At 48.0% G+C, this 27958-nt stretch overlaps 1 protein-coding gene and 1 pseudogene across 2 annotated transcripts; both read left to right on the forward strand.

Moving 5' to 3' along the window:
• Window positions 1–2848: 2848 nt before the first annotated feature.
• Window positions 2849–26869, forward strand: Wdr5 (WD repeat domain 5). Of its 2 annotated transcripts, none has more exons than XM_027423030.2 (14): window positions 2849–2999; window positions 6385–6553; window positions 7152–7260; window positions 7525–7598; window positions 8091–8180; window positions 8343–8432; window positions 8596–8679; window positions 13938–13993; window positions 18967–19013; window positions 22405–22480; window positions 23199–23232; window positions 23568–23642; window positions 24178–24265; window positions 25123–26851. In XM_027423030.2, exons 2-14 carry the CDS (start codon window positions 6473–6475, stop codon window positions 25221–25223), a joined length of 1005 nt encoding a protein of 334 aa, XP_027278831.1. In that variant the 5' UTR covers window positions 2849–2999; window positions 6385–6472; the 3' UTR covers window positions 25224–26851. The 2 variants fall into 2 exon arrangements, with proteins under 2 accessions (XP_027278831.1, XP_027278832.1); XM_027423031.2 differs by having other exon boundaries at window positions 2873–2999; window positions 6469–6553; window positions 25123–26869.
• On the forward strand, window positions 19021–22396 carry LOC107978582 (annotated as a pseudogene).
• Window positions 26870–27958: the final 1089 nt, after the last annotated feature.

A 27958-nucleotide genomic window follows, 5' to 3' on the forward strand; every position in this document is an offset into this window, starting at 1 on the left:
ACCCACTCATCTATCTTCTCTTCTATCTAGGCTCCCATTCATCCACTGATCCATCCATCTAGACACATACTTGCCCTTCTATTTAGGTGTCTACCATACACCCATCCACATAATCATCTGTCTAGATATTCATCCATTCATGCACTCACCCATCCATCTAAATAGGAGGGGGGATACAATTATTCAGTGTTTACTAGATGTCACCCCTCCATCTCCTTTCCCTTGCCAACTGCAAAGACTGTTGTGTGAGAATTCTGATCCACCTCAGACAGGCCCAGGGGACACTGAGCCAGGGACTGCAATAAAAGGTCTTATTTCAGAAGGAACTAGCAGCTGTGCTGTCGTATTCATTTATCTGGGGATCCAGATGGCAAATCCAAATGGATGTTGGCTGTTGGAAGTTTGCTTGGCTGTTATGAGAGCTTTAAGTGAGAGGGGAGAGGAACTTTCTAGATATGTTGTATTTATAAGAATTGCTAGGGGACTAAGATGGATCAGCAGTAAGGAACACTTGGTGCTCTTGTAGAAGAACTGGTTCTATCCCCAGCACCCACATTTCAGGTTAGAAACAACATGCAACTCCAATTCCAGGGGATGTATCTTCTGGCCTCTGTTGCGCTCTTGTAGACATGTGGTGCATATAAACTCATGCGGGTACATACACCAGCACATAAAAATAATAAATAAAGCCAGGTAATGATGGCACACATCTTTAATCCCAGCACTGGGGAGGCAGAGGCGGGTGGATCTCTGGGAGTTCAAGACCAGTCTGGTCTACAAGAGCTAGTTCCAGGACAGCCTCCAAAGCTACACAGAGAAGCCCTGTCTTGTAGAAAACAAAACAAAAAAGTGTACTAATGTAATGCTGCTTGTTTAACCAACTATGTTTGAGATGACCTAACTGTCCCTAAAATTCCCCTAACTGTGCTTAAAGGAAGCCTGCACACGCTTCTTGGGGTCATTGCTATTTTTGTGCAGGTGAACAGCCTTACATATGCTGGTATAGTAATAAATGCTCTTTGCTCTTACCTACTATTTGAGTCTGGGGTCTTCCTTCAGTGTTTCCTCTGACCCCAACAACAGCTCTACCCTGCTGTGTTACTTGGTTTCAGGGTTTGTGCTATGACAACAATGGTGAAGTTTCCCACTTAAACCAGAAGGCTGTTTCCCTTGAGAAGAAGACATTCAAATCCACTGAGCGAAAGTTGGAAATCTGAGGGCTCTGGGTCATCGTTCGGGCCTCCCAGGCTGGTCTTGATTGAATATGTAGCTAAAGATGATCTTTCAAAGTTCTGATCCTCTGCCTCTAACTCCTAGTGCTTGTGCAACCACACTTGGTTTATGGGTGTTGGGGATTGAACACATGGCTTCTTGCATGCACTCTACCAACTGAGCTACATCCCCAGACAGACCTGCATTTTAGCAGTTCCTCTGGCTGGAATCTGGAAAAGGCTGCATATTAGGTAGAGCCAGGATGAGGATGGAAGTGGAAGGATTTGAGTGTTATCTGAGCAGAAGGAAGTTCAGAATTAGGTTTGGTTTCCAGTCCAGGCAGCTAGGCAGATATGGGAGATACTGTTCTTCCCACCTTACACTCTGCTCCATTCAGGGCTCCGAACATAGGGATCAGGTTTGTTAGGCACACAGTATCACATCGGCTGTTTCTGTGTCCTCTTTGGAAGGGGATTCTGGGCCAGTTGCCAGTCTTCTCTCACTCCTATAGCTATGGGAACCACACACATTCTCAGCTCCAAAGGCTCACTTCCTTTGCACAGGTTCCTATGCTATATTTGATACTCCCACACTGGGAGATAAGAGGCCGCCACCATCTCCAAGATTCTAAGACCATGTGTGTTAGATAGTAAGATGAAGATGCAGCCTGTCTTCAGGTTGTCATTATGTCCTTGTGTCCTCTCTGGGTCTTTCCTCCATTAGTGACAGGAGTAGAGGTGGCCTACAGGAGAGGGGGCTGTGAATACTTTGCTTAATTCGGGCATCCTGCCTGTCTGGAGCTGTCTTGTGAAAATGAGAATTACGGTGAAAACAGAGACTTTAAAATGAGCCTCTGAGCCATACAGGAGCTGGATTGTAGTGGATACTGCGGTTGCCTGGAATGTGATCTCTGGGCACCCAAACTAAGGAGCAACTGAATGATGCAGTGGTTCCAGATGCATGCATAGCGAGAGGACCTAGAGCCCCTGTGTTAGGGACACTTGCCTTTCATCTTTCTTTTTTCCTTCCTTCCTTCCTTTTTTTTTTTTTTTTTTTTTTTTTTTCTTTCGAGACAGGGTTTGTGTGTAGCTTTGAAGCCTGTCCTGGAATTAGCTCTTGTAGACCAGGCTGCTCTCACAGAGATCCCAGATGCCTCTGCCTCCGAGTGCTGGCATTAAGGGCGTGCGCCACCACCGCCCGGCCTTGCGGCGATAGTTTCTAAGACCTTTTTCTGAGTATGGGGCTGCGTAGCACAGCCTCCTTGTCGCCTAGCTCAGAGGCGAGGCAAATGTGTCCAACTTGAGCTGTGGCTTGTAGCGGCAGGAAGCCCCCGCCCTGCGGTAGGCTGGGGAGGCCGCAGGAGCTCCGGACTTCCGGACCTCGTGGACCTCCACCAGTGGCACCGAGAGGGTTCCCAAGACCCCAGCGCAGTCACAGGCCAGGACGGCCAAGCTGTAATTATCAGCTTGGCGACACAGCATGGAACAACAGGAGAATCACAAAAGCACATTCCGTCCCATCCTTCACTGCAGACACCACGGGTCTGCAACCAATGGATCCCAGCTGTCAAGCAGGAAGCGAGAGCCGCCGGCGGCCCCTTTAAGGCACTCCTCCTCCTCTAATTTTTCTGACCCTCGTCGCCGCCCGTTGCCCCGCCCCCCGCGCACGCGCACTCCCGCCCGCGTACCGCGCCGCTGCCGCCTAGTTCAGGAGCTCGTCTGCTCTCGCGCGCAGAGCTAGCCGACGCGACGCCAGAGCGCCCGGCCCCGCCGCCGCGGCCCCGGCAGGTAAGAGAGTGAGCCGGCCCTTTGGGCGCGAGGCGGGCGGCGGCCACGAGGGATAGCGGGCTCCGGGATCCACAGCGCCGCACGTGTTCCATGGGCCTCAGGCCGGGCCCGGCGCCGCCTCTGGGGCCGCGCCCCGACCCCACCGCCCCTTGTGGTCGTCATGGCCCACTCCTCCCACGACAACCCCCACTGCGCCACTAGACCCTTAGTCGTGCGAGCTCCTCGAAGCACACCTCAGGCTGGTGTCCTTGGGGGTGGGATTCACGGTCTTTCACCCAGCCAGTATCTCCCAGGTTTCCTTGGCCACTTGGCGCCTCTCTTATGTTGCCAGTTGCCAGCACAACCTTCACCTGAGTTCCAGTGCAAATTTCTACCTGACGAGGCCTAACTCTAGTCAAGGGGGTTGTAAACACTGTCTGGGTCAGCACACAGTGGTGTGAAGCCAGGGCTACTAGGACCAAGGTACTAGAACCCAGAGAGAATGGGTTGTAGCTCTTTGTTGGGTTGGCCAGCTGCAATCACCTGAGTGAAACATTCTGTCTCTTCTACACTTGTGCACTCAGTGCCATCCAGGAATCTGCATTCGATTGGAGAGAGAGTAGTGACTGCTGCCCTTCCATGGCCAGGCTCACTGTAGTATAAAGCCCAAGCCACCTTCCGAGTATTCTGTTTAGCATACCTTCCTCTCAGAGCTGTCCTCCCCAATCCTGCTTTTCCGTAGGCTTAAAACTTGCACACCTAGATGCTCTGTCTAGGACTCTGCCCAGTGAAATTGGAAATCGGTGATTTCTTTTGAGACAGACTTATGTAGTTGCTGGCATCTCTTTTTAACTGCTTTGAACTCCTGAGCCTCCAGCCTCCGGAATGTTGTGAGGAAGACTGGCTAAAGTTGGTGGGATTTTTTTTTTTTTTCTTTCCTCAAGACAGGGTTTCTCTGTGTAGCCCTGGCTGTTCTGGACCTTGTTCTGTACATCAGGCTGATCTTGAACTCAGAGACTCCCAAATGTGGCCTAAAGCGTGGTGCTTTCATATGTTAATATTTGACATCTTGAAGAAAGACCCTGTCTGTCCACAGGGTATTGCGGGGTGGGGAGGGTGGTGGTGCACACTTGTTTGCAAAGTCATCCACCCACTGCTAGGTGAATCTCCTTATCTAAAAGAAGCTGTTTAGTTCCCAGAACCTTCCCACCCAAGAGACCTCCCCTACACTGTTGCCCTGTCCTTTTACTGGGGAGATTTGCTGGGCTTTGTGAAAGGGACTTTCAGCATCCTCAGCTCCTCCTGCTACCTGTATGGTCAGCAGAAGTGGTAGCTGTGAGAATCCATGATATGGCCAAATTTTCATTGAGAATAAGCTCCTGGCGTTGGTAGCACATGCCTTTAATCCCAGTACTCAGGAGACAGAGGCAGGCGGAACTCTGAGTTTGATACCAGTCTGGTCTACAAGAGCTAATTCCAGGACAGGCTTCAAAGCTACACAGAGAAACCCTGTCTCGGGGAAAAAAAAAAAAAAAGAATAAGCTCCTGGTCAGGCCTGGTGATTGATATATGCCTGTTACATCAACTGTACCCAGAAGCTGAAACAGGAGGCTTTTGAATACCAGGTACATAGCTAGACCCTGCTTCCAAAAAGCTAAAAACACCAAACAGCTGACATTTCCTGGGCACCAGAGCTTTGTTCCCTGGAGAACCTAGGGGATCTATCCTCCTCCAGTCCTTGCACCTGGGCTTGAGCTACAGCAAGCTATGACCGTGATGGAACGGGCTGCAGGTAAAACAGCTGGGCTGCACCTGTGCCCTTTGTGGTGGGCATTGTAACTGTTACTCCTCTAGGACTGAAGACTTTGAGACATGTTTTGTGTGTGTCCTTCATTTGCCTTAGTCTTTACATGGGGTCTGTGTGAGGTTTCAGGTTTAACCTCAAAGCTAGAATTTACATCATCATTCTTATATTGATGGCCGAGAAATCCATGACCAGTGACTGACATTTGCAAGTATGCCTTAGTAGTTCTCCTTTGAGGACTACTACTTCATTTCCAAGTCACATGGTGCGCTTTTGTGTGGTGCATCCAGGTGATGGACCTATTGCTGCAATGGAATTAACTGTTGCAGGTGTACACATTTCAGGCTGAGTGCTGACCAGAATAACTACTTTCCTCTGCACAGTAGCATGTATCTAGTTTGCAGTTCACTGCTGTTCTCGCTGCTCCTCCTGAGGAAACCTGTGGAGGCAGCGACCACTCTGGTTTACTCTTGTAGCTCTTTTGTAGTACTGTGGGCACTGAGTCCTTGAGCTCTGTGAGCTTATTCTAGAAGGCAGCTTTGTACCTGCAGCCTGTGAGATCATAGGGAGCAGCTGGTGAGGTGGTGGCCACTGGGTTCATAATGCCTGTGTTTTCATGATCAAATTCCTTGGGTGCATTTTAGGGTAAGCTCCCAAACTTCTGCACAGAAGGTCTACCTCCTGTCACTTGGCCTGTCAGTTTCTGTCAGAAAGCCTTTTTTTTTTTTTTTTCTTTCTTTGGTTTTTCGAGACAGGGTTTCTCTGTGGTTTTGGAGGCTATCCTGGAACTCTCTCTGGAGACCAGGCTGGTCTTGAACTCACAGAGATCCGCCTGCCTCTGCCTCCCGAGTGCTGGGATTAAAGGCGTGCGCCACCAATGCCCGGCCAGAAAGCCTTTTTAATTAAAAACTGTGCCCAAGGCTCTTTGAAGCAAAGCTCACATGCCTGTACACATCTAGTACTGCAATGGGAAGCTGCCTTGAGGGTCAAGTTTTTCTTAAGCTCACAAAGAGGTCAAGAGCGGGTCATCACACAGAACATTCGAAGCTTCAGCCCTGGGACAGGGTGACAGTTAAAGGATGCCTAGCTTGGAACAGTTTATTAGCTGCAGGGTTCAATATAGTGGTCATGTTTTTCCCTTTTTCCTGAGAATGATTGCTTTTATACTTGGCAGGGTGGGTGGGTGGGTAGATGGTGGTCTTATGCATGTTAGGTGAATGCTCTCTGGTTGAGTTATTATACTTATCCCCAACAACCTTTTGTTGTTTTGAGACAGGGTTTCTCTGTGTAGCCCTGTTTGTCTTAGAACTCTGTAGACCATCTCAAACTCGGAGATCCACTTACTTCTGCCTCCCAAATGCTGAAATAGACGTGTGCCACTATACCTGGCCAAATTTATCTTATGTGTGTTTTTGTTTTGTCTTGCTTGCTTGTATGTCTGCGTACCACATGTATGTAGTCCCTACAGAGGCCAGAAGAGGGCGTCAGATCCTCTGAACTGGACTTAAAGATGTTTTACAAGTGGAAATCAAAGTCGGGTCCTCTGGAACAGCATTCAGTCCCCTCCCAGTAACCTTTTTTAAAGAGAGGATTTGTTTATAGGCCCTATACTGTAGCGTACGCTTTAGCTGACAGCCTCTTCCACTGTGACTCCCCCTTCACGGTGTCCTGCCCGGTGGGCATCAGAGCCATGGCCACGGAGGAGAAGAAGCCAGAGACAGAGGCTGCAAGAGCACAGCCTACCCCTTCCTCATCAGCCACACAGAGCAAGGTATGTCCCACAGGGACCGCTGTGGCAGACAGGCTGGAGAGATTCTTGGGGATGTTATTTTATTAGTGCAGGCTGCTCTGCCCAGTGAGGTATGCTGGCAGTGTGAGTTTCTGGCCACCTGGCAGTGGTCACACAGAGCCAAATGCTAGGTGCTGTCAGAGATTCCCAGACCTAAGACAGTGGGGGTGGAGTTTAACAAAAAGTACAGATTGTTTTGAGGTAGAGTCTTCCTATAGTCCTGGCTGGTAAAGAACACAACATGCAGATCAGGCTAGTCTTGAACTCATATAGATATGTCTGCCTCTGCCTCCTCCCTCTCCCCTTCATGTGCTGGGATTAATTTAAAGATATGTACCACTCTAGTTGGCTAAAAAAAATTACAAATTGTTGGTGTGCTGAGGTAGGGACTCCAGAGGAAGAAGGGGCTTTGAAGAGAGTGATAGGGTTACACTGACAGTTTGAAGTGTGACGTCAGATAAGGTGGTAGTAAGTGCTTGTGTATGAGTTTTGGAACCAGCTAATAATTAAAATTTGGGCATCAAGTGAGTTGATTGGGTAGTGGTAGTAGCCTCTGGCTAATTGGTACTGTCTCCCACAGCCTACACCTGTTAAGCCAAACTATGCTCTGAAGTTCACCCTGGCTGGCCACACGAAAGCTGTGTCCTCCGTGAAGTTCAGCCCCAATGGGGAGTGGCTGGCAAGTTCATGTGAGTATCCTTCAGTTCTTTGGCTAGAAAGCCTGAGCTTCAGCTGAGGAAAGGTGGTTGGTGGTGTGGGCATTGACTGCTACTTCTTACTGCTCCCATAGGTTTGTTAGCATTCAGCATGCAATTGCCTGTTTGTATGAAGTGGTGGGTGGGCGTGGGGTGGAGTGGCTACCTGTGTCTACATTTACTTCACTGAGTGACCTAGGCCCTGTTATTTAGGGGAATAGCTACAACCTCTTCTAACTCCAACTCCTTTTCTTTCAGCTGCTGATAAACTCATTAAAATATGGGGAGCATATGATGGAAAGTTTGAGAAAACCATATCTGGTCACAAGCTGGTAGGTTTCCTGTGAGGTGCACTGGCTGTTGAGCCAGATGGTTGGTTGCCCTGTCTGTCCTGGAGCTTACTCTGTAGACTAGGCTGACCTTGAACTTGGAGATCTGTCTGTCTTGGCCTCCTGGGTGCTTGAATTACAGGTCTGTACCACCACCTCCTGGCTTGTCAGGCCTGTCTTTAATGCTGGTGGTCGCAGGGTCTTACTATATAGTTCAGGCTGGCAATCATCCTGCCTCAGAATCAGGTTTGCACCACCACACGTGGCTGCCTTATGTTTTTGGTGCAAGGATTTTAAGCCTCCATAGGTGACTGAGTCTAGGAAACCTAGCGGAGCTGAGGGTAGTAGCCTTTTGCTCTGGGCCAGATGTCTTGTGCTAACACTGGCCAGAAGATTTCCTGAAGTCGTGGTGCATAGATAGGTAGTGCTGGTCTTTTACTGGTCTTTTGGGTTTTGATCCCCAAAGTGGTAACCAGCTGTTTTTTCTTTCCCAAGGGAATATCTGATGTAGCCTGGTCATCAGATTCCAACCTCCTTGTGTCTGCCTCTGATGACAAAACTTTGAAGATATGGGACGTGAGTTCTGTAAGTGACAATGATCTTCCCAGGGAGTACCTGTAGTTGAGATGAGTTGGATGTGTGGATGGCTGGTCTTGGGGAGGTCTTCACATGTGCTGGGTAGTCCAGGGTTTTTATCTGGGGAATATAGCCCCTGAGAATCACAGAGCTTGGTGTGCTATGCCCTAGGGAAAGTGTCTGAAGACCCTGAAGGGCCACAGTAACTATGTCTTCTGCTGCAACTTCAACCCCCAGTCCAACCTCATCGTCTCAGGGTCTGTAAGTGAGTGGGTCGCTCCTCCGGGGACGATGTGTGTGGTGTCACATATTGGTGTTTGATGTGGGGTTAGGCAGGGTGGGGACAGGGCTTGGGTCTTAAGGGACCACACTGTTGCCGCTCCTCTGTTCCTGTAGTTACTTTAACGACCTGTCTCATCTTTAGTTTGATGAAAGTGTGAGGATATGGGACGTGAAGACAGGGAAGTGCCTCAAGACTTTGCCTGCCCATTCGGACCCAGTCTCCGCTGTAAGTCCTGATATGTATGTACTCAGCAGTTCCTCTACATGGGTTAACTTACTTGCTCAGGTGCAGCATCCACATGACCAGAATATCTCTTGGTTCTGTGTGCTATTGTGGGTAGGTGGGATACAGCAGGGAGCACCATGGGGAACTTTTTGTGGGCTGGGAGGTAGATAACAGGGGATTTTCAAGGGGGTGTGTTCCGGAATGGGCTTTCACAGGATATGGGGTGGTCAGGTCTAAAGGAGTGTGTTGGACAACAGAGAGCCATGCAATGGGCATTAAACACAGGTAAAGAGAATTTTGAGTAGAGTAGCTTCAATTAGTGGGTATAGTGGCATCTTAGGGTTTCTTTTTTTTTTTTTTCTTTTAAGGATTTTATTTATTTATTATGTATACAACATTCTGCCTCCATGTATGTCTGCACGCCCGAAGAGGGCACCAGGTCTCATTGCGGATGGTTGTGAGCCACCATGTGGTTGCTGGGGAATTGAACTCAGGACCTCTGGAAGAGTAGCCAGTGCTCTTAACCTCTGAGCCATCTCTCCAGCCCCATCCTAGGGTTTCTATTGCTATGATAAAACAGTGACCAAAAGCAACCTGGGAGTGTCTGAGCTTAGGTTACTATTACTATAATGAAACACCATGACCAAAAGCAAGTTGGGGAAGAAAGGGTTTATTTTGTTTGTACTTTCACATTGTAGTCTATTGAAGGAAATCAGGACAGGAACTCAAGGAGGGCTGGAATTTGGTGGCAGGAGCTGATGCAGAGGCCATAGAAGAGTGAGTGTCGTGCACTGGCTTGCTCAGCCTGCTTTCTTATAGAACCCAGGATCACCAGCCCAGGAATGGTACCACTCATAATGGTCTAGGTCCTCCCTCATCAGTCACCAATTAAGAAAATGCCCTACAAACTTCCTACAGCTCAGTGTTACAGATGTGTTTTCTCAATTGAGGCTCCCTCTCTGATGACTCTAGCTTGTGTCAAGTTGACATAAAGCCAGCCAGTACAAGGGAAAAAAAAAATAAGATTATTTCGTATTTATTTATTTATTTTTGGTTTTTCGAGACAGGGTTTCTCTGTGTAGCTTTGGAGCCTATCCTGGCACTCGCTCTGGAGACCAGGCAGGCCTTGAACTCACAGAGAGATCCACCTGCTTCTGCCTCCCAAGTGCTGGGATTAAAGGCGTGCGCCACCAACACCCTGTTTTTTGTTTTGTTTTTTGAGACAGAGTTTCTCTATGTGTAGACTAGATTGGCCTTGACATAGAGGCCTGTCTGCCTCTGTTTAGCATTTCTGTTTCTGTGAAGAGGCACCATGACCAACTCAACTCTTATAATTTAATTGGGGCTGGCTGATGGTTCAGAAGTTTGTTGTAATGGCAGGAAGGTTGGCAGCATGCAGGCAGATGTGCTTGAGAAGAAGCAGAGAACTCTTATCTGGATGGGCAGGCAGCTGGAAGAGAGAGAAACACTGGGCTTGGCTTGCATTTGAAACCTCAAAGTCCACCCCCAGTGGCACACTTCCTCCAACAAGTGCCGTTCCCTATGAGCCTGTGGGGGCCATTTCCATCAAACCACCACATTTTGCCTCCTAGGGGCTGGAATTAAAAGCATGTCCCATCCCTCCCTGCCTGGGGGTATATTTCATCTTACACTTCATATCACAGTTCCATCATTGAAGGAAGTTAGGGTAGGAACCTGGATATACAGGAACTGGAGTAGAGGCCATGGAGGAACATTGCTTACTGACTTGCTCTTGTGTCTTGGTCATACGTTTTTTATGCAAGCCAGGGTCACCTGCCTAAAGGTGGCATCACTCACACTTAGGGCAAATCAGGAAAACACCCTGCAGACTTTCTACAGGCCGGTCTTGATGGATTCCCTCTTTCCAGATATGTCTAGGTTTGTGTCAAGTTGACAAAAACCAGCCATCACAGGTGGCATAAAACATCTATGAGCTGTTGATGCCAGGGCCCTCTGATCTAGTGCCACATGGTGTCTTTTTTGTTTTAGCTAGCTGCTGTTCTGGTCAAAACAAGAGGCAAGTGTCAAACTATACATGTGTCATTGTTGATGATTATCTTTTTTTTTTTTTTCCCCTGAGCTGGTCTCATGTAGGCTTTTTGAGGATGACCTTATCCTTAAGACCCTCCTGCCTCCATCTTCAAAAGGCTGGGATTATAGGTGTATGCCATAATACCAGATTGGTTTATTGATTTTTTCTTTCTTAATTTGTTTTTTTTCCTGGTTGCTGGGTATTGAACCCAGGACTGGTACACACTAGGTAAGTGTTCTACCACTGAGCTGTATTCCCAGCCCAAATTTTGCCAGTTATAGAAATGGCTCATTTAGGTGCCAACCTAAGCAACAGAGAGACAAAAGCTCCATTCTAGAGGATTCACTTAGCCAGGATTCCTGAGACCCTAGGCTTACTCTCCAGTCCCAAGAAAGCAAGGCCTCAAGGGTTCCTATGTCAGTAGAACCAGGATCTTTCATAGCTGCCTGATGGCAGAAAAAGCATGTGTCAGCACTCTGTTGTCTGGCTGGACTGGACTTGATTACTAAAGCCCTCTTAGTTTAGGGTCTTTTGGGGGGCTTTGGAGGCTGTCCTGGAACTAACTCTTGTAACCAGGCTGGTCTCAAACACAAAGAGATCCACCTGCCTCTGCCTCCCGAGTGCTGGGATTAAAGGTGTATGCCACTACCGCTCAGCTTAGTTTAGGGCCTTAAGCATTTATCCTAGCAAGGTTTTGGCTCGGCAAGACCGCCCATGCCATACAGTCCTGGTGCACACATAGCTTCCTTGACTTACAGCCATTGCTATTGTAACCAATGTTGTCACAATAGGCCCAGCTTGACTTGCTGGCTGGCTGCCCTCTGGGGTTACATTAGGCACGGTAAGATAGAACTTGTTTTCATACTGAGGGTTAGCTGAACACTACTAAGAGAGTGAGTTTGACAGGGTTGTGAGCAAAGAGGCTGTGTAGATATGGGTCAGGGATGGCTATACGACACTGAGACAGGAAGAGGGTTCCCATCAGGTCTCCCCTATAGAAGCTGTGTGCAAGTTGAACTCTGGAGGGCAGTGGAGCAATGGCCCCTGGGTCAGCTGAACTCTGTCCCTCTGGAATCTTATGATTTTGTTTTTTTTTTGGGGGGGTGTACATTTTAAAATTTTATGTGTATGAGTGTTTCTTACTGCATTTATGTGAACCATGTGTGTGCCTGGTACCTATGAAGGTCAGAAAACATCGGATCCTCTGATGAACTGGAGTTAAGGATGGTTATGAATTGACAAGTGGCTATGCTGAACCAAACCTGGGTCTTCTAAAAGAGCAGCAAATGTTCTTGTCTACCAAGCCATCTCTGCAGTACCACCCTCTTCACCCTTTAAAAAAATTAATTAATTTAGAGACAGTCTCAGTATGTAGCTTGACCTGGGCTGGAACTTGCTATGTAGACCAGCCTGACCTCAAACCCACAGATATCTGCTAGCCTCTGCCTTCCCGGAGCTGGGATTAAAGGTGTAGGCCATCATACCCAGCCCTGATCTTCAGCTTTTAATACCCACCCTTCCTCATGTTTTGCTTTTAAGTGATAGTGGGACTGCCTAACTGCTGTCTGGTTGTTACCTTCTAGTTGAGAAAAGCCTCTAGGATATACATTGTACATCTGTATTCCTGGAACCCACTTAGGGCACTTGTCTGGTCACCCTCAAAAAAGCTTTATTAGCACTTCCGTCAAAGAGGGGGGTCTGTTGGCACAGCTTTGCACATTCTCAGGATACTAGAGCCCATGGGTCTGGGAATGGAGACTTAATTAAGGGGCATCCAGTCTTTGGATGCCCCTCAGAGTTCACCTCTAGGCTCAGCCTTTTAGCTGAAGCCTCTTCCCTATACTCTCTCCCTAGGTACAGCCTTGGCCTGTGAGTTATCACTTTATCTTTGGGACCCTTAATTATTTGCTGTGTCTCACCTCCAGCAGAGAGTCCAGTTAATTGGTCCAGGGTGGGTCTGGGTATCATGTGAGCTTGCTAACTTGCTTCTCCCAAGGTGCTACCTGCACATTAGCTGCATCAAAAGTCAGGTGTCCATATGGTCTCCTTACCCCATAATGTCTTATTAAGAAATTGTCTTGGTTATTAAAGATAGGGATTAACTTGGGTAGTTGGATTGTCTTGAGTTAAGGAAGGAACTCTAAGAGGCAGGCGGATCTCTGAGTTCGAGGCCAGCCTGGTCTCCAGAGCCAGTGCCAGGATAGGCTCCAAAGCTACACAGAGAAACCCTGTCTTGAAAAACCAAAAAAAAAAAAAAAAAAAAAAAAAAGGAAGGAACTCTAAGTGGCTGGCAGTTATGGTTGAGTGGCTGTTCAGTATCAGGCATGTACTTGCAAACAGGAAATGACCTCTGTGGTTCCAGTGCTGTAGAGTCCAGCCTGGTCCATCAGGTTCATGATGGCAAGAGTTCTGGAATCTGAAGGTTGCTTGTAAGTTTTTGTACATGCCTGTGAACCTAGCCCTTAGGAAGCTGAGGTAGGAGCATTTCTTAAGCTTGTCACCATACCATGCATTGAGAGTTCATCTGTAAAATCTTTGTCTTGGGATGCACCTGCCAAAGACTCAGTAAAAGTTATAGAAATTCAGGAGATAGATTCAACTGGCACTAAGATCTAAGCAGGGCTGGAGATGTAGTCCAGTTGGTAGAGTGTTTGCCCAACCTGCACCAGTTGGGTTCTATCACTACTATTGCATAAGCATGGGCATGGTATTATACGCCTGTAATCCCAGAACTTTGGCAGAGGCAGGAAAATTAGGGGATAAAAGCTACAACTACACAAGATCCTGTCTCAAAAAAACAAAAGAAAAAACACTAAAGTCAGTTAACAAGAGAACCTGGAGTTCACCCAAGGCACCAGAGGCTCTCACAATGAAATTTGCATAGTGGCCTGAGTCTCATGGCTGGTCTGTCCCACTGAGTATTTGGAGTGGCAGTGATCTAGGTATCAGACACTCAGGCTTAATGAGTGAGCATCAGAGCATGTATGGACCATTCCGGAAAACTGAGTGAATCTCCTGACTTCGAGTTCTTGCTTTTCGTTGGTGGGGAAAAGGGTTTGTTTTATATTTTCCTCCAGTTGTATTGGGCTTGTTAGGTGCCAAAAGGGAAGGGGTGTGTTGACTTCTGTGATCAGGATGCCATTGGGATCCAGAGCCACATGCTACTGATTAGGAAGTCAGTTTCTTTTCCTCCTTTAATTTGTAGGTTCATTTTAACCGCGATGGATCGTTGATCGTTTCCAGTAGCTATGATGGCCTCTGGTAAGTGAGAGTCTTCTTCATGTAGTGAACAAATGTTTATGGCCTGCTGTGCTGTTGTTCTGCTCTGTGGTGCAGCAAAAAGAGGGGACACGTGCCTCACCTTCCATAAGCCTGCGCCCCTCTGGTTGCAGGTCATTGATAGTGTGTTGTCCACAGTCTAGTGGATGAAAAGCTATAAAAGGAGGTGGTAGAGATGGGCATAGTGAAAGCTGTGAGGTCTTTGCATACCCCTGAGTGTGCCATTTCAAAGTTGTAGAAAGTGAGTAAAGGGACTGACTGAGTCCTTGTGGTAAGTGAGTGGCCCTATCCACAGGTCCCATGAATTCTGGGCAGTAAACCACCAGATCCTATTGTGTGGAAGAGAGAAGCCAGAGGCATGGTCTGCAGAGCTTCCAGCAGTGTGTGGCATTGTAGACCTGACTGCTGGGTAGGAGTGATGAGGGTTCTTGAGGAGACAAGGGAGAGTGTAGGTCACAAGAGGCAGGCTTAGGAGTAAAGTGCTAGCTGCACCTTAAGCTTGGAGATCATAGCTCTGTGTTGATGTTCTGTGTTAAGCAGAAATAGAGGCTGATAGAGAACAAGGTGAGTCCTTGGTGGATGGAGCAAGGTGTTGGTATATGGCAGGGGCGATGGGCTGGCTGAATATCCTCACTAAAGGCCATCTTTGGCTTTAAGGGTTTTTATTATATGTACAGTGTTCTTAAGGTTTACCTATTTATAGCTGGGCATTGGTGGCGCACGCCTTTAATCCCAGCACTCGGGAGGCAGAGGCAAGTGGATCTCTGTGAGTTCGAGGCCAGCCTAGTCTCCAGAGTGAATGCCAGGATAGGCTCCAAAGCTACACAGAGAAACCCTGTCTCGAAACACCCCCCAAAAAAAAAAAAAAAAGATTTACTTATTTATTATGCATAGTGTTCTGCCTGAATATATCCCCACAGGACAGAAGAGGGCACCAGATCTCATTTCAGATGGTTGTGAGCCACCATGTGGTTGCTGGGAATTGAACTCAGGATCTCTGGTAGAGCAACCAGTGTTCTTAACCTCTTAGTCACCTCTCCAGCCCTGGATTTGAGGTTAAAAAGACCTTGGATGCATTTAAATATACCTAAAATTAAAGATACCTAAAATGAAGTGTTTGAGCAGGGCAGGTGACTGACATCTATGCAGCAGAGTCCCAGTAATTGATTTGAAGGATAGGGAAGGGCAGAGTGGCCTGGAGAGAACCAAAGGAACTAAAAACTTCTGTGCCCCAAGCAGAAGTGACCAAAAGCCCTAGAGTAAAATCTAGCCCTAACAGAGAGGTGACTTAACTTTTACTTATTTTTGTGGTGCTGCAGGTAGAACTGAGCCTTGCAGTTGCTCAGCCAGAGCTTTGCCACTTTGAACAGCGCTGGGCTGGGACATAGCGAAGAAGCCACTTGGCAATATTATTTGTTTACTGACCACATAGAGAGTATTGAGTGATGTGAATTAAACTTTTTCTTTTTCTTTTTCTTTTTTTTTTTTTTAAGATTATTATTATGTATACAACATTCTGCTTCCGTGTATATCTGCACACCAAAAGAGGGCACCAGATCTCATAACGGATGGTTGTGAGCCACCATGTGGTTGCTGGGAATTGAACTCAGGACCTTTGGAAGAGCAGTCAGTGCTCTTAACCTCTGAGCCATCTCTCCAGCCCACATTTTCTTTTTCTTTGGGGGTGGCACAAACTTTAGCAAAAAGGCAGTTCTTTCAAAAGAAAGATAAGTCAATTAAAGCTTGTTTCAGTTGTTCCAGTCTGGTGTGTGTTACTGTGCTGTTATAGGCAGAGTGGCTACCAAGAGACCTTTGGTAGAAGTACACTTGAAACCTGAATTTTCCAGAATGAGTCCAGAGCATGGGAGATTGGAGAGATGGTAACAGGAGAACCACAGGTCTGTGAGAGTGGGGTGGCTGGAGCCTTAGAAACCAGTCTGCAACCAGCACACAGCCCCATCCTGGGGCTGGATATGCTGATGGGAAGAGTACCTGAGCCCTGGCTATTGTCTGGCAGGGCGCACCTGACTCTGCCCAGGTGGTAATAGCATATGGGGCTGTGGTCACCTAGGTGTGCTATAACACAAAGACACTCCCCTCCCCCCATGTGCCCTGTGCTTGTCACCAGTGGCCAAAGTAAAAGCCATAATTCATTTGAGACCATTCTTCTGTTTGCCACAAAGAGTAACAGGTGACAAAGATGCTGGAGAGAAGTCTGAGGGTACAGAGCCCCTGCACCCACATGTGTCCTGCCCTCCTGGCACCCAAGTATGTTGACCAGCCTGTGGTGCTACATAGTGACCTAGAACCTTTAGACCATGTGTAGACTTTAAGAAACTTTCCAAAAAGTTAGAAACAGTTTATTGAAGAAGCTTGAGGAAGGAGCTTGAGAAGTTAAAAGGTGTTGAAGCACACCCTCATCCCAGCACTCTGGGAGCAGAAGCTGGCACAGTTCAGGATTTGAAGACAGCCAGGGCTGCATGGTGAGACCCTGTCAGAGAGGAAGACAGAAAAAAAGTAGAGTGCAAAGAAATGAGAACCAGTCATGTAAGGCATAAGATTAGACATAAGGCATAAGATTCTGAAGATTAGCAATGGGGAGGTGGGTGCCCTGAGCTCAGAGAGGATGGGGGCACTAGCAGTGCATTGCATTTGGCCTTCTTTTCCTCAATGCACCCTGGAGATAAAGAGAGCTGGAGGAAGTGATTCATTGTCTGAAGGTGTTGTTGGGGTCCTGGGATCTTAAAATTAATCAATTTATTAGAGACAGGGTCTCATGTTGTAGCTTTGGAACTCAAATGCAGGCACTCAAAAATAAAAACAAAAACTAAAAAGCCACCTATGTGGTCCTTTCCTGGCTGCATCAAATTCCTGCCACCCTCACTTGTCACTTGGGAAGTGTAGGTAAGCATAAATACATGCCAGTTGTCTCTCAGCCAGTAAGTGACAGACCAGGATCCTCCAAGTCAGTTGCATTGCCCAGCCTCTCTTGGATCTCAGCACCTGCTGTCTGAGGTTCGGGAATAAGCATTTACCAGGCTTTAAGGTGACTGCTCCCACCCCCCACCCCCCACCCCTTCCCAACCTGGAGTTAACCAGCTAGATGATGGATGCTTTCATGGGAGAGGGAAGGAGCCATGGAGAATGTGACTTGAGCCTATGTCCCAGTGGGTAGTTGGGTTTAGGGTGTTTTTGCTATTGTACAAAATTAGATTTAAAAGAGACCAGCAGGTGGTACATGCCTTTGATCTTTAATCCCAGCACTGAGAAGGCAGATCTTTGTGAGTTCATGACCAGCTAGAGCTACACAGTGAGACTGTCTCCTGGGGGTGGGGTGTCTGGAGAGATGGCTTAGCTGTTTTTTTTTTGGGGGGGGTGTCGAGACAGGGTTTCTCTGTGGCTTTGGAGGCTGTCCTGGAACTAGCTTTTGTAGACCAGGCTGGTCTCGAACTCACAGAGATCCTCCTGCCTCTGCCTTCCGTGCGCTGGGCTTAAGGTCGTTCGCCACCACTGCCAGACTGCTTTTTTTTGGGGGGGGGGGGTGGCTCAGCTGTTAAGAAGAGCACTGACAGGGAAACAAACAAACAAAAAAGAGCCCTGGCTGCTCTTCCAGAAGTCCTGAGTTCAATCCCTAGTGCCTCATAACCATCTATAATGAGATCTGGTGCCCTCTTCTAGTCTGCAGGCATACATAAAGACAGAAGAACACTGAGAAGCCAGGCGTTGGTGGCGCACCCCTTTAATCCCAGCACTCAGGAGGCAGAGGCAGGCCGATCTCTGAGTTCGAGGCCAGTCTGGTCTCCAGAGCAAGTGCCAGGATAGGCTCCAAAGCTACACAGAGAAACCCTGTCTCGAAAAAAAAAAAGAAAGAAAGAAAAAAGAGAAACCCACGGAGAAGTCCAGTCATGGCAGCTTATGTCTGTCATCTAGATATGAGGATCAAAAAATAAAATAGAGCCCACAGAGAAGTGTCACTAGATATGTGCTGATAAGATTGAGCAGAAAGGAATAAAGGATTCATGCTTCTGATCAGACCAGCTTGTCCCAAGAGTGGAAACCCTCAGATGTGGAGTGGTGTTGGGGAAGGAGGGCCTGATTGCCTCACTTTGGGGGCAGGATATGGGGCCTGGCCTGGGTAAGGTTTCAGATGCAGTGAGAGCATGGGGGTCTGGTTGGGAAGAAGCCTAGCAAAGAGCCAATGTCCTTGCTTCTGGGAGTCTGCTGAGGAAGTGTGTGGATTATTAGCAAAAGTCACAGAACCATGTCAGAGCCTGGCATATCCTCTCTGGGACATGCCTCTCTGAACACGTTCCTTGTCATAACACCTACTGGAATCTCCAGGAAATGCTACAGACTTTATTTTGTAACAACTCTGCCCTCTGTGGGACACACCAGCCATTGGTGGCCTTAAATTAGGAGAATATAGAGAGGACAGGCATCTTTCTTTATTTTGATTTTGGTTGTTTTCTTGTTTTGTTTTGTTTTTTTGTGTGTGTTTTTTCTTCGAGAGAGGGTTTCTCTGTATAATCCTGCCTGGAGATCAGGTATACTTTTTGTCAGGTTGGGAGACAATCCTGGGACAGGTGAAGCCTACCCATGTGTGCACACTTAGTTTTAACTCAGTCTCAGAGAGTAATTGTTTTTTTGTTTTTGTTTGTTTGTTTGTTTGGTTTTGGTTTTTTCGAGATAGGGTTTCTCTGTGGCTTGAGGCTGTCCTGGAACTAGCTCTTTTGACCAGGCTGGTCTCAAACTCACAGAGATCCATCTGCCTCTGTCTCCCGAGTGCTGGGATTAAAGGCGTGTGCTAACGCCCGGCTCAGAGAGTAATTGTTAAAGCTGTGGATGCAGTGTGGTGCTATGGGAACTGGGAGAAGTGCCCTTCCAGAATTCAGTGGGATTGGTGATAGCACTTACCAGCAATCGGCTTTCTTAAATATGATGTTCTTATTTGACAGCCGCATCTGGGACACTGCCTCTGGCCAGTGTCTGAAGACGCTCATTGGTGAGTGCTCGGGTTCTGTCTGGGGAGGGTTGTGGGGTGAGTGGAAAAGGGTAGTAGGGTAGACTTTCCCAGGTCTGCATGTCCTGGTGGTCCTTACAGAGTGTCTGTTTTCAAGAAATCGCCTTTGCCTTCTGTCCTGGGTTTCCTTACTCTGGAGGACTCATGGTTTATCTGTCCCACCCTCCTTCCCATGGAACCTGTTGTATTCTGTCTCTGCCTCCCCCTCAATCTCTCATGCTCACATGGGGTTCTTATGTTTTACATTATTGAATAATGTAGCTCTTGGGGGTCCTGTACTCTCCACCTGCTCATCAGCCTCAACCTGTCCCTGGCCCCTTCCTTCTTGGAGTTGGGGAGATGTGCTCATCTACTGGGGTACTACAGGGTGGGCAGAGTGTCAGGAGTAGGACAGATCTTAGCTCACAGGTGGATGGGTGGGGTGTTGGAAGCATGTTACTTGGCCCAGTTGGAGTTCAGAACTTTAGGTCAGCACTGTGAAGAATTGGCGGGCCATTTTTTGCCAGACAGACCAGCTTTGGGGGTAGATAGGCTGATGTGGTAAGTTGCTGCCTCCCTAGGCTATTATGAAAACTAGTGTGGCCTTTGTGGCCTGCCGAATTGCTAGGATAATGCCTGAATTGTCAGAGAAGACAGGAACTCATTCTCAATTGGAGTTTAGGTGGCCCAGCAACAAGCATGAGCTGGATGACTTCTAACATTTCTCTGGCCTGCAGATGTCATGTACACCCTTGTGTTTCTCTGTGCTCAACTGCTTCATGACATGCTTACATTTAACACATCCCACTATTACCATCACATGTGTGATATTCTCCCCAAATCAGCCAGTTGTTGTATCTCTAGATGGGCTTCATGAGTTTGGGGACACAGTTCACCCTGGGATAATGACTTTTGGGGGGGGTGGATAATGACTTTTATGCTTTTCTTTCTATGTGGAACCACCCTTGGGGCTTCCTGATTTCTCAGAGCAGTCACAGATGTTGGGTAGTAATGTCCTGTACATGCCACTCCCAGTCCTCTATACCAGTACCTCTCTGGTGCTAAGTCATACAGCAGCTGCTGCAACACATACCTAGTGCTTATGTTACCACCTTGTAACCGTCTGCAACCCTGTGAACTGAGGACAAAATCCCTGCCCACAGGGTAGCATCTTAGGTACAGAGGTCAGCTAGCTGGGAAGCAGCATAGCAGGTCCGTCATCCCTCAGTATTTGTGGGAGAAAGACCTTCCATGGAACACAAAGTCCTTGGATGCTCAGGTCCCTTATTTGAGATGATGCAGCATTTACAAGTGACTTGTGCATTCCTCCTGTTGTTTAACTCTTGAGGTGGTTTAAAGTACTGGGTGTGTGGATGTAACAGATGCCAGGAGGTGGCTGCTGTACTACACTGTTGGAATGATGTGCAGTAAGTAGTAAGGTATATATCCAGTTCAGGTGCAGCCATCATAGGCAGCTCAAAGAGGTTGACACAGGGTGGTGAATGCTAGAGTTACTACACTCACAAAAAAAACCGTTTTGTGACTTCCACCATGGCGTACTACAGCCAGGGCCAGAAGGTGCAGAAGGTGATGGTGCAGCCCATCAACCTCATCTTCAGATACTTGCAAAATAGGTCTCAGATTCAGGTGTGGTGATATGAGCAAGTGAATATGCGGATAGAGGGCTGTATTATTGGCTTTGATGAGTACATAAACCTCGTATTAGATGATGCAGAAGAGATTCACTCTAAAACAAAGTTAAGGAAACAACTGGGTCGAATCATGTTGAAAGGAGACAATATTACTCTGCTCCAAAGTGTTTCCAACTAGAAACTCAGGCACGTGAGAAGTGGAAGAGGAAGTACAGTGTTTTTAAAGGTGTCTTCTGCTGGGAGCACAGTCGGAAACATTTATTCATATTGTTTTCGTGGCCCTTATGTTATTATCAGGTGACAATAAATACTGTGAGGTTGTTTTTATTACAAAAACAAAAAACAAAACAAAACAAAAAACTGTATTGTGTGCTTACCCCATCCCCCAGTACATACGTACAGCGTGTGTGTGTCTGTGTGCCATGCACACATGCGAGGTCAGAGGACAGTTTTCAGGAATTAGATCTCTTCTCCTACCATGGGTTCTGAACTCAGGTTATCAGGCATATCAGTTGTTGGTTAAACTTTGGTCTGTGGTGGACAACCAGGTTGCAGGGCAAGGATTTAAATCTGGGCAGGCAACGGGCAGTAAGCCCTAGACTGAGGTAAGCAGGCCTATTTGGCCCAAGGTCTCTTTCTCTTCCCTGTGTCTCTTCGGGTTTAAAAACTGATTTTCTTTAGGAAGGGTTGGCATTTCAAGACAGTTTTTGTTTTGTTTGTTTGGTTGGTTTTTGTTTTGTTTTGTTGTGTTTTGTTTTTGTAGCCCTAACTGTCCTAGAACTCATTATAGATCAGAATGGCCTCGAACTCAGAGATCGCCTGCCTCTGCCTCCCCAGTGCTGGGGTTAAAGGTGTGGGCTACCACCACTTGGCTAGAAATTAAGATTATCATTGAGGCTTGCTTAGCACAGGTCAGTGATATTTCTCTAGGAATCTGTTTCAGATTGGCCTGGGGAAGAAGCACAGGTACTGTTCTATGTTGACTGATACTGAATGGCCTTCTGTGGCCTCAACTGGCCTCACTCTGTCATGTCCCTTTCAGTGTGTGTGATCAGTCCCACGGAACAGAGCCCTCTGCGAACCTCTGGTGGTAATGCGTGTGTCAGGATGCACTAGTCTTTGTATGCACATCTTAGGGCCTGGTATGATTCCTTGGCTGGCCAGGCAGGTCCACCCCAGGACACACCTTTCTCACCCAGGCAAGGGGCAGACCCCCCAAGGGCCCACTGTGAAAGAGGATATGACATCATTGTGCTCTGGAAAATAGTTTTTATGTGGGCAGTTTCTAGGAGGCCTGGCTCTTCAGCAGTGCTGCAGCCTCCCCACCTGCCTCACTGAATGCTGAGGCTAAAGTCAGTAGCCTGGTCTTCAGCAGGCAGAGGCATGACCATCATGAAAGGAGGACTTGCTTGACTGCAGAATGGGAATGTGTCTGCAGTACTACCCTAGGCTAGGCAGCTTTCTTCAAGGGGATCAATTGTTCAGCTCTGCTGGGAGCTTTGGGCCTCCTTTCACATGTGGTGAAGCCTCATATTAGCAGGGCACAGGGGTGAAGACTTAAGAACATGAATGACCAACAAAGGTGATGGGAAATGGAATGGCAGGCTCTTGGAGGGCCTTCAGGAGTAGTGGTAATAGTATAGGTGGCAGGGGCCTCACACAGATGTCCTCCTGCATGGGTGACAGGGAGCTGTCCTGCCTCTCTACTCTGCCAAGAGTCAGCCTGTCTTTGTTCTGTGCAGATGATGACAATCCTCCAGTATCCTTTGTGAAGTTCTCTCCAAATGGCAAATACATCCTGGCCGCAACTTTGGACAAGTGAGTGCTTTGGACACAACCTTCATGGGTGGGGTTCCTCTCTTCCAGTAGCCTAGTTGAGGTGTTTTACATTTGGGTATTAGTGCTTAGCCCTGGACTGTGGGCTGAGGGGCTGAAGAAAGGCTGTCCACTCCAGATAGTTGTAGTATAAGAAAGATTTCCTACACAGAGATGAGGCAGGACAGGTAGCCTCTGAAGGTCTTCTTGAGCCTCTGAGCTCATTGACTTTTGGTTTGTTTGCTTTCAGTGAGGGGCTGGAGCCCATGGCCTCACACATACTAGGCTGGCTTTAAGCCAGTTCTCAGCCTCTGACCCCCTTCTAGGTGCTCGTGTAAGCTGGTACACTGTATAGGGTCTTAAAGGAACCTTGCCTGCTCACCCCTATTGAGAGCTCCTGATGGATGTTATCCTGGTTAGCCTACCATTTCTTCCCATGGCCAGCATGCACCTCTGTTTGGAGGATGAGTGAGCAGAAGATGTTTCTGGAGCCCACGTGGTTTTCTACATTCTGCTTATGGCTAACCCCTGGTTTGGGGAAGACAGCCAGCAACCTCTTTTCTTCAGTCTGTCTCTGAACTACAAGTACTAGGGTCCTTGTGTTTGCTCTTGTGTGCCATGGATCCTCTATCCTGACACCCATGGTTGTTGGGAAGTGGTGGCATCAGAGGCGTGGCGGGGCCAAAAATGGGCTGCTCCTCACTCCCACTCTCTATTTCAGCACTCTGAAGCTCTGGGACTACAGCAAGGGGAAGGTGAGCTTCAGGCACGCGGCTGGCCTGGCTTTCTGTGTGCCAGCCCCAGGTAACAGGTTGAGGGGTGGTGCAGCAGACCCAGGAGTTGAAGCAAGAGAGACTAAGAGCCTATCCTTAGCCTTCAAAAGAAGACTTAAGTCTTTTGATACACAAGTTTGGTACAATTCCCTTTAAAGATGTGGGTTTATAAATGGCTAGTCTGCCTCTGGGCTTTGCCCTTGTATGTGTCGTTCAGAATATGTTTAGGCTCTGGTCAGATGTATGTGCTCAGACCATGGAACCCTCTGGAGTGAGAGAGAAGCACAGGTGCTAACAATGCATGCCTACCTTTTCAGTGCCTGAAGACATACACTGGCCACAAGAACGAGAAGTACTGCATATTTGCCAATTTCTCTGTGACAGGTGGGAAGGTGAGTCTTTGTCTTTGTTTTTGTGTTTTGAGACAGGGTTTCTCTGTGTAGCTTTGGAGGCTGTCCTGGCACTTGCTCTGTAGACCAGGCTGGCCTTGAACTCACAGAGATCCAACTGCCTCTGCTTCCCAAGTGCTAGGATTAAAGGCGTGTGCCACCAACACCAGGCAGGGAAGGTGAGTCTTGCACTGAGCTGCTATAACCCTGCCAGCTCTCTCCTGAGAGGCCACCCATCACAGGTGCCTTCATGTCTTTGTGAAGCTTTCCTGAGCCTATGGAACAAACCCATATATGCCCTTCTGGATGGAACTGTGGTGTCTTGCACTTGAATATGGTTGAAGATCTAAGAGCAGGTGGTGACTGGATAGAAACTTAGACTCACTGAGGGGTGGCATGGGAGGCATTTGGCATGTCCCCAGGTTGGGGGAATGAGGGGTTAGAGTGATACCAGGCAGCTTGCCTATTGTTACCTACTCAGCACATAACTTCCTTCTGTCTTGCCTATCCTCACTGGCTGCCTGCTGTGCTACTGCAGTGGATCGTGTCTGGTTCTGAAGATAACCTGGTGTATATTTGGAATCTGCAGACCAAGGAGATTGTGCAGAAGTTGCAGGGTCACACAGGTGGGCAGTCATCTGGAGATGGGCCATATGGGTGGGTGGAACCACCCAGGGGAGCCTCTCAGTCCTCCAAGTGCTTGGTTGTCTTGTGATTTAGGGGCACACAGGCAGCTGTTGCTACTCTGTTTTGTCTGCCATCCTAGCCCTGCAGGCCTGAGAGGGCATGTGACTGGCTTGGAAGCAGCATCAAGGGCTCTTGTCTGGGGTTCTGGGACTGGTTGGTTATAGGTGTTGGCTCAGACCCAGGCCTTCTGGGAGTATAGCTTATTTTCCTCACTGGAGGCCAAGTATCTGGGGCCTGACAGCTGCTGGCAATGGGACCCAAAAGTGAATATGGAAAGTTTGTAACCTACATGGTGAGCTGCGTTTCCTGGAGGCTCCAGCCCCTTTGAGGGATGCTGGTTTTCCATCTCTCGGGCAGAGCTCAGCCTTGAAAGAGTCCAGTACCTGGTTCTGACAACAGTTGCCTTCATCTGGGAGTAGCTTGGTTCCTGAGCACCCAGGGAACAAGCAGAGTTAGTGGACTTCATGCCATCTCATTAATGCCAGTATCCCTGCGGCTGTATGGTTACCTCTTGCTCAGGGAGAGCAACCTCATGAATGTTGTGTTGGGTAGTAGGAGGCAGTGAGAATAGTCAGCTTGGGGCCAGTGAGGAGGGCATGTAGACAAGAATGAGGACCCTGCTGGGCACCCACCAAATTTCCTGAGCCCAGCAGACATAGGCTGTGGTGCTTGTTGCTGTTCCTGGCATTCTGAGCACTCCCCCCAAAGCCTGTGTTGCTCCCTGTACTTCTGAGGCCAGCCAGGCCTGTGCTGCCACTGCTTATCCTGGAGTAGCACCTAACTGACTCTCTTTCAGATGTTGTGATTTCCACGGCATGTCACCCGACAGAGAACATCATTGCCTCAGCAGCACTAGAGAATGACAAAACAATCAAACTGTGGAAGAGTGACTGCTAAGTCCTGGCTCCACAAGAGACTTCAGGAAACCGCCTGGATTGGCAAGAAACACACGAGGGGCAGAGGTGTGGGGCCAGACTGGGGTAACAGGTCTGGTGCACCTACTCCCTGAAGATGTCAGGTCAGGGGAGTGCACACTACCAAGTTTTTATAGCCACTGTGACATTTCTTGCCAATTCTGTCCCTGCCTGGGGAGTTCCTGGTCTGTGCTCAGAGGCAGCAAATTTTTAATTTTTTATTACAAGAGTGAGTTCAACTCATCATTTTTCCCAGTAATTGTTCTGTATCTTTTTGGTATTGTATTGCCCAGTACACACACTGGAGCAGGACCTGCAGCCCCACTCCTGTTCCCTGCCTCCAGCCTTGGCCTGCTTGTTCATGTTCCCTACCTGTAATAGTATCCAGTGTGTTTCCAGGACTTTCTGGAAACAGAAAGGTTGTAAGTTGTATCCGTGTCAAGTCCCTTTGTATTTTTGGAGTTCATAGGTCAACACTGACCTCTCAGTGGTTGCACAGTGTCCCTTTGTCTCACTGGTGTCACTCAGTAAGCTATATACACTGTAATAAAAGGTGGGCTTGACCCCTCTGTGGCCCTGAGCTCTGATAGGAGCTCATCCGCACCTGGATTTTAGAAAGTTCCCCCCAGAGCAGGGGCTGGAAACGTCTCTGGGAAGATGGGTCCTTGCTATGCCTCTTTCCCAATAGCTGCTCTGGGCACTGAGTGTTTTGAGAGGAAAACTCAGTTGAAAAAGAGTGGAAATCTTGGACAAGCATCATGTTAGGGAGGTTCTGGTCCTCCCCATTCTTCGTGAGGCTCGGGGTCACCTGTGCAGGAGGGAGGGGTTCAATATGGTGCTTGTCCCAGCAGGTACAGCCTCCTGCCTTGACCTCTAAACCCACCAGCCTCTCTTAGTCTCTGCCTCAAATGGATCCTCTGGCGTCCTGGCTTCTGCATGACCAGAACTGGGAAGAGATGATGGCCAGACTCAGAGCTGCACAGCATTTTCACAATTGCTGGCCATACCCAGGGTGGCCTGACATGGAACAGAATGCAGAGGATGGGTGGGTGAGGCTTCTGTACAGGCAGGGACAGCAGAAGGCTGCAGAGAGGTTCTGGGCTTGCTCTGGCTGCTGCAGCCTGGGTAGCCAACAAATCCATATGAAGCCAGGTCATCGAGGTCTGTGGCTGTTCTGCTTTCTTTGCTGAGGGCCTGTCCTCCGCCCATGGTACTGACAGCCATGTGTTGGCCACTCCAGCGTGACAAGATAAGAATCCTAAAAGGGGTTGGAAAAGGTAACTCCTGCAGACTCCTGTCCCCTCTCTTGGGGAGATGGTGTGCACATGGGGTTAAAGAGGGTGGCTTGTCACTGACATGTGGGTTCTGGGGCCCCTGGCATCTTTTGGATAGATGTGCCTGGGTTCTGGTCAGCGTTGTGGGCATGTTGCTGTGGGGTTTCTGGAGGGGTGTTGAGGTCCTTCCAGCTGTGGCCTGGTATGTGGGCCCCCTCCTCAGGGAGGGAGCTTGCTTGCCATGCTAAGCGCAGTATCCCCAAGTATAGTTTATTTTTTCTACAGTTGAACTCTGTTGTAGATTTATGTAAAAATACATTCTCTTTTTGAAAATAAAGATTTTCATGTCTTGTAATTTTGTCTCATATAACTTCTTTTAAAGGAATTCATTTTGTATAGGTCAGAGGACAACCTGTTGTTCCCTCCTCCCATCATATATGTCCTAGGATAGGACTCTTCACCAGGCTTGGTGGCAAGTCCTATTACCCATTGAGCCACTTTGCTGACACTTCTATAAGAATTTCTTAACCAGGTGGTGGTGGCGGCACACACTTGTAATCCCAGGCAGAGGCAGGTGGATCTCTATGAGTTCAAGGCTAGCCTGGTCTACAGAGCAAGTTCCAGGACAACTTCCAAAGCAATACAGAGAAACCCTGTCTCGAAAAACAAAACAAAAATTTTTTTATTTTAACCAGGCAAGGCAATGCCTATTAAGGAGTTCCAAAGATCTCAGAGAGAAGGAAGCAGGAAGCTGCTAGGAATGCATGAAGAATGTTTGCGGTGAGGATTTAGATAATGCATTGGAGGTCTGCAGCAAGTCACCCTATAATCTGGATACCACATGTATTCAAGATCAGCCTGGTCTGTATAGTGAGACCCAGTCTGAAAAACAGCCTGTATTAGTCAGGGTTCTTTAGAGTCACAGAACTTAATGAATCTCAATATGTGTGTGTGTGTGTGTGTGTGTGTGTGTGTGTGTGTGTGTGTGTGTGTGTGTGCACACGCACACGCACACGCACACACAGACATTTATTGGAATGATTTCTAGACTGCAGTCCAACAATGGCTAGTTATAAATGGAAAGTTCAAGAATCTAGTAGCTGCTCAGTCCCATGAAGCTGGGACGGAAGTAGGTTCCAGTGTCAGTGAATTAGTCTTTCTGTTCCACCAGCCAACTCCCAAATAATGAAACAGACTAATAATGAAAGCTCGCCCTATAGCTTGGGCTTGTTAGTAACTAGCTCTTATAACTTAAATTAACCGTCTACATCCTATCACATGGCATTACCTCTTCCATCTTGCACCTCTTTCCTCTCTGTCTCCTGGTATCTCCTGCACACCCTGATAACTTTTCCTTTCTCCCTGGAAATCCCGCCTATACCTCCTGCCTAGCTATTGGCTGTTGAGCTTTTTATTACAACAGTCACAACAATACATCTTCACA

Source organism: Cricetulus griseus, chromosome 6 (genome assembly GCF_003668045.3).
Source record: "Cricetulus griseus strain 17A/GY chromosome 6, alternate assembly CriGri-PICRH-1.0, whole genome shotgun sequence".
Taxonomy (NCBI): Eukaryota; Metazoa; Chordata; class Mammalia; order Rodentia; family Cricetidae; genus Cricetulus; species Cricetulus griseus.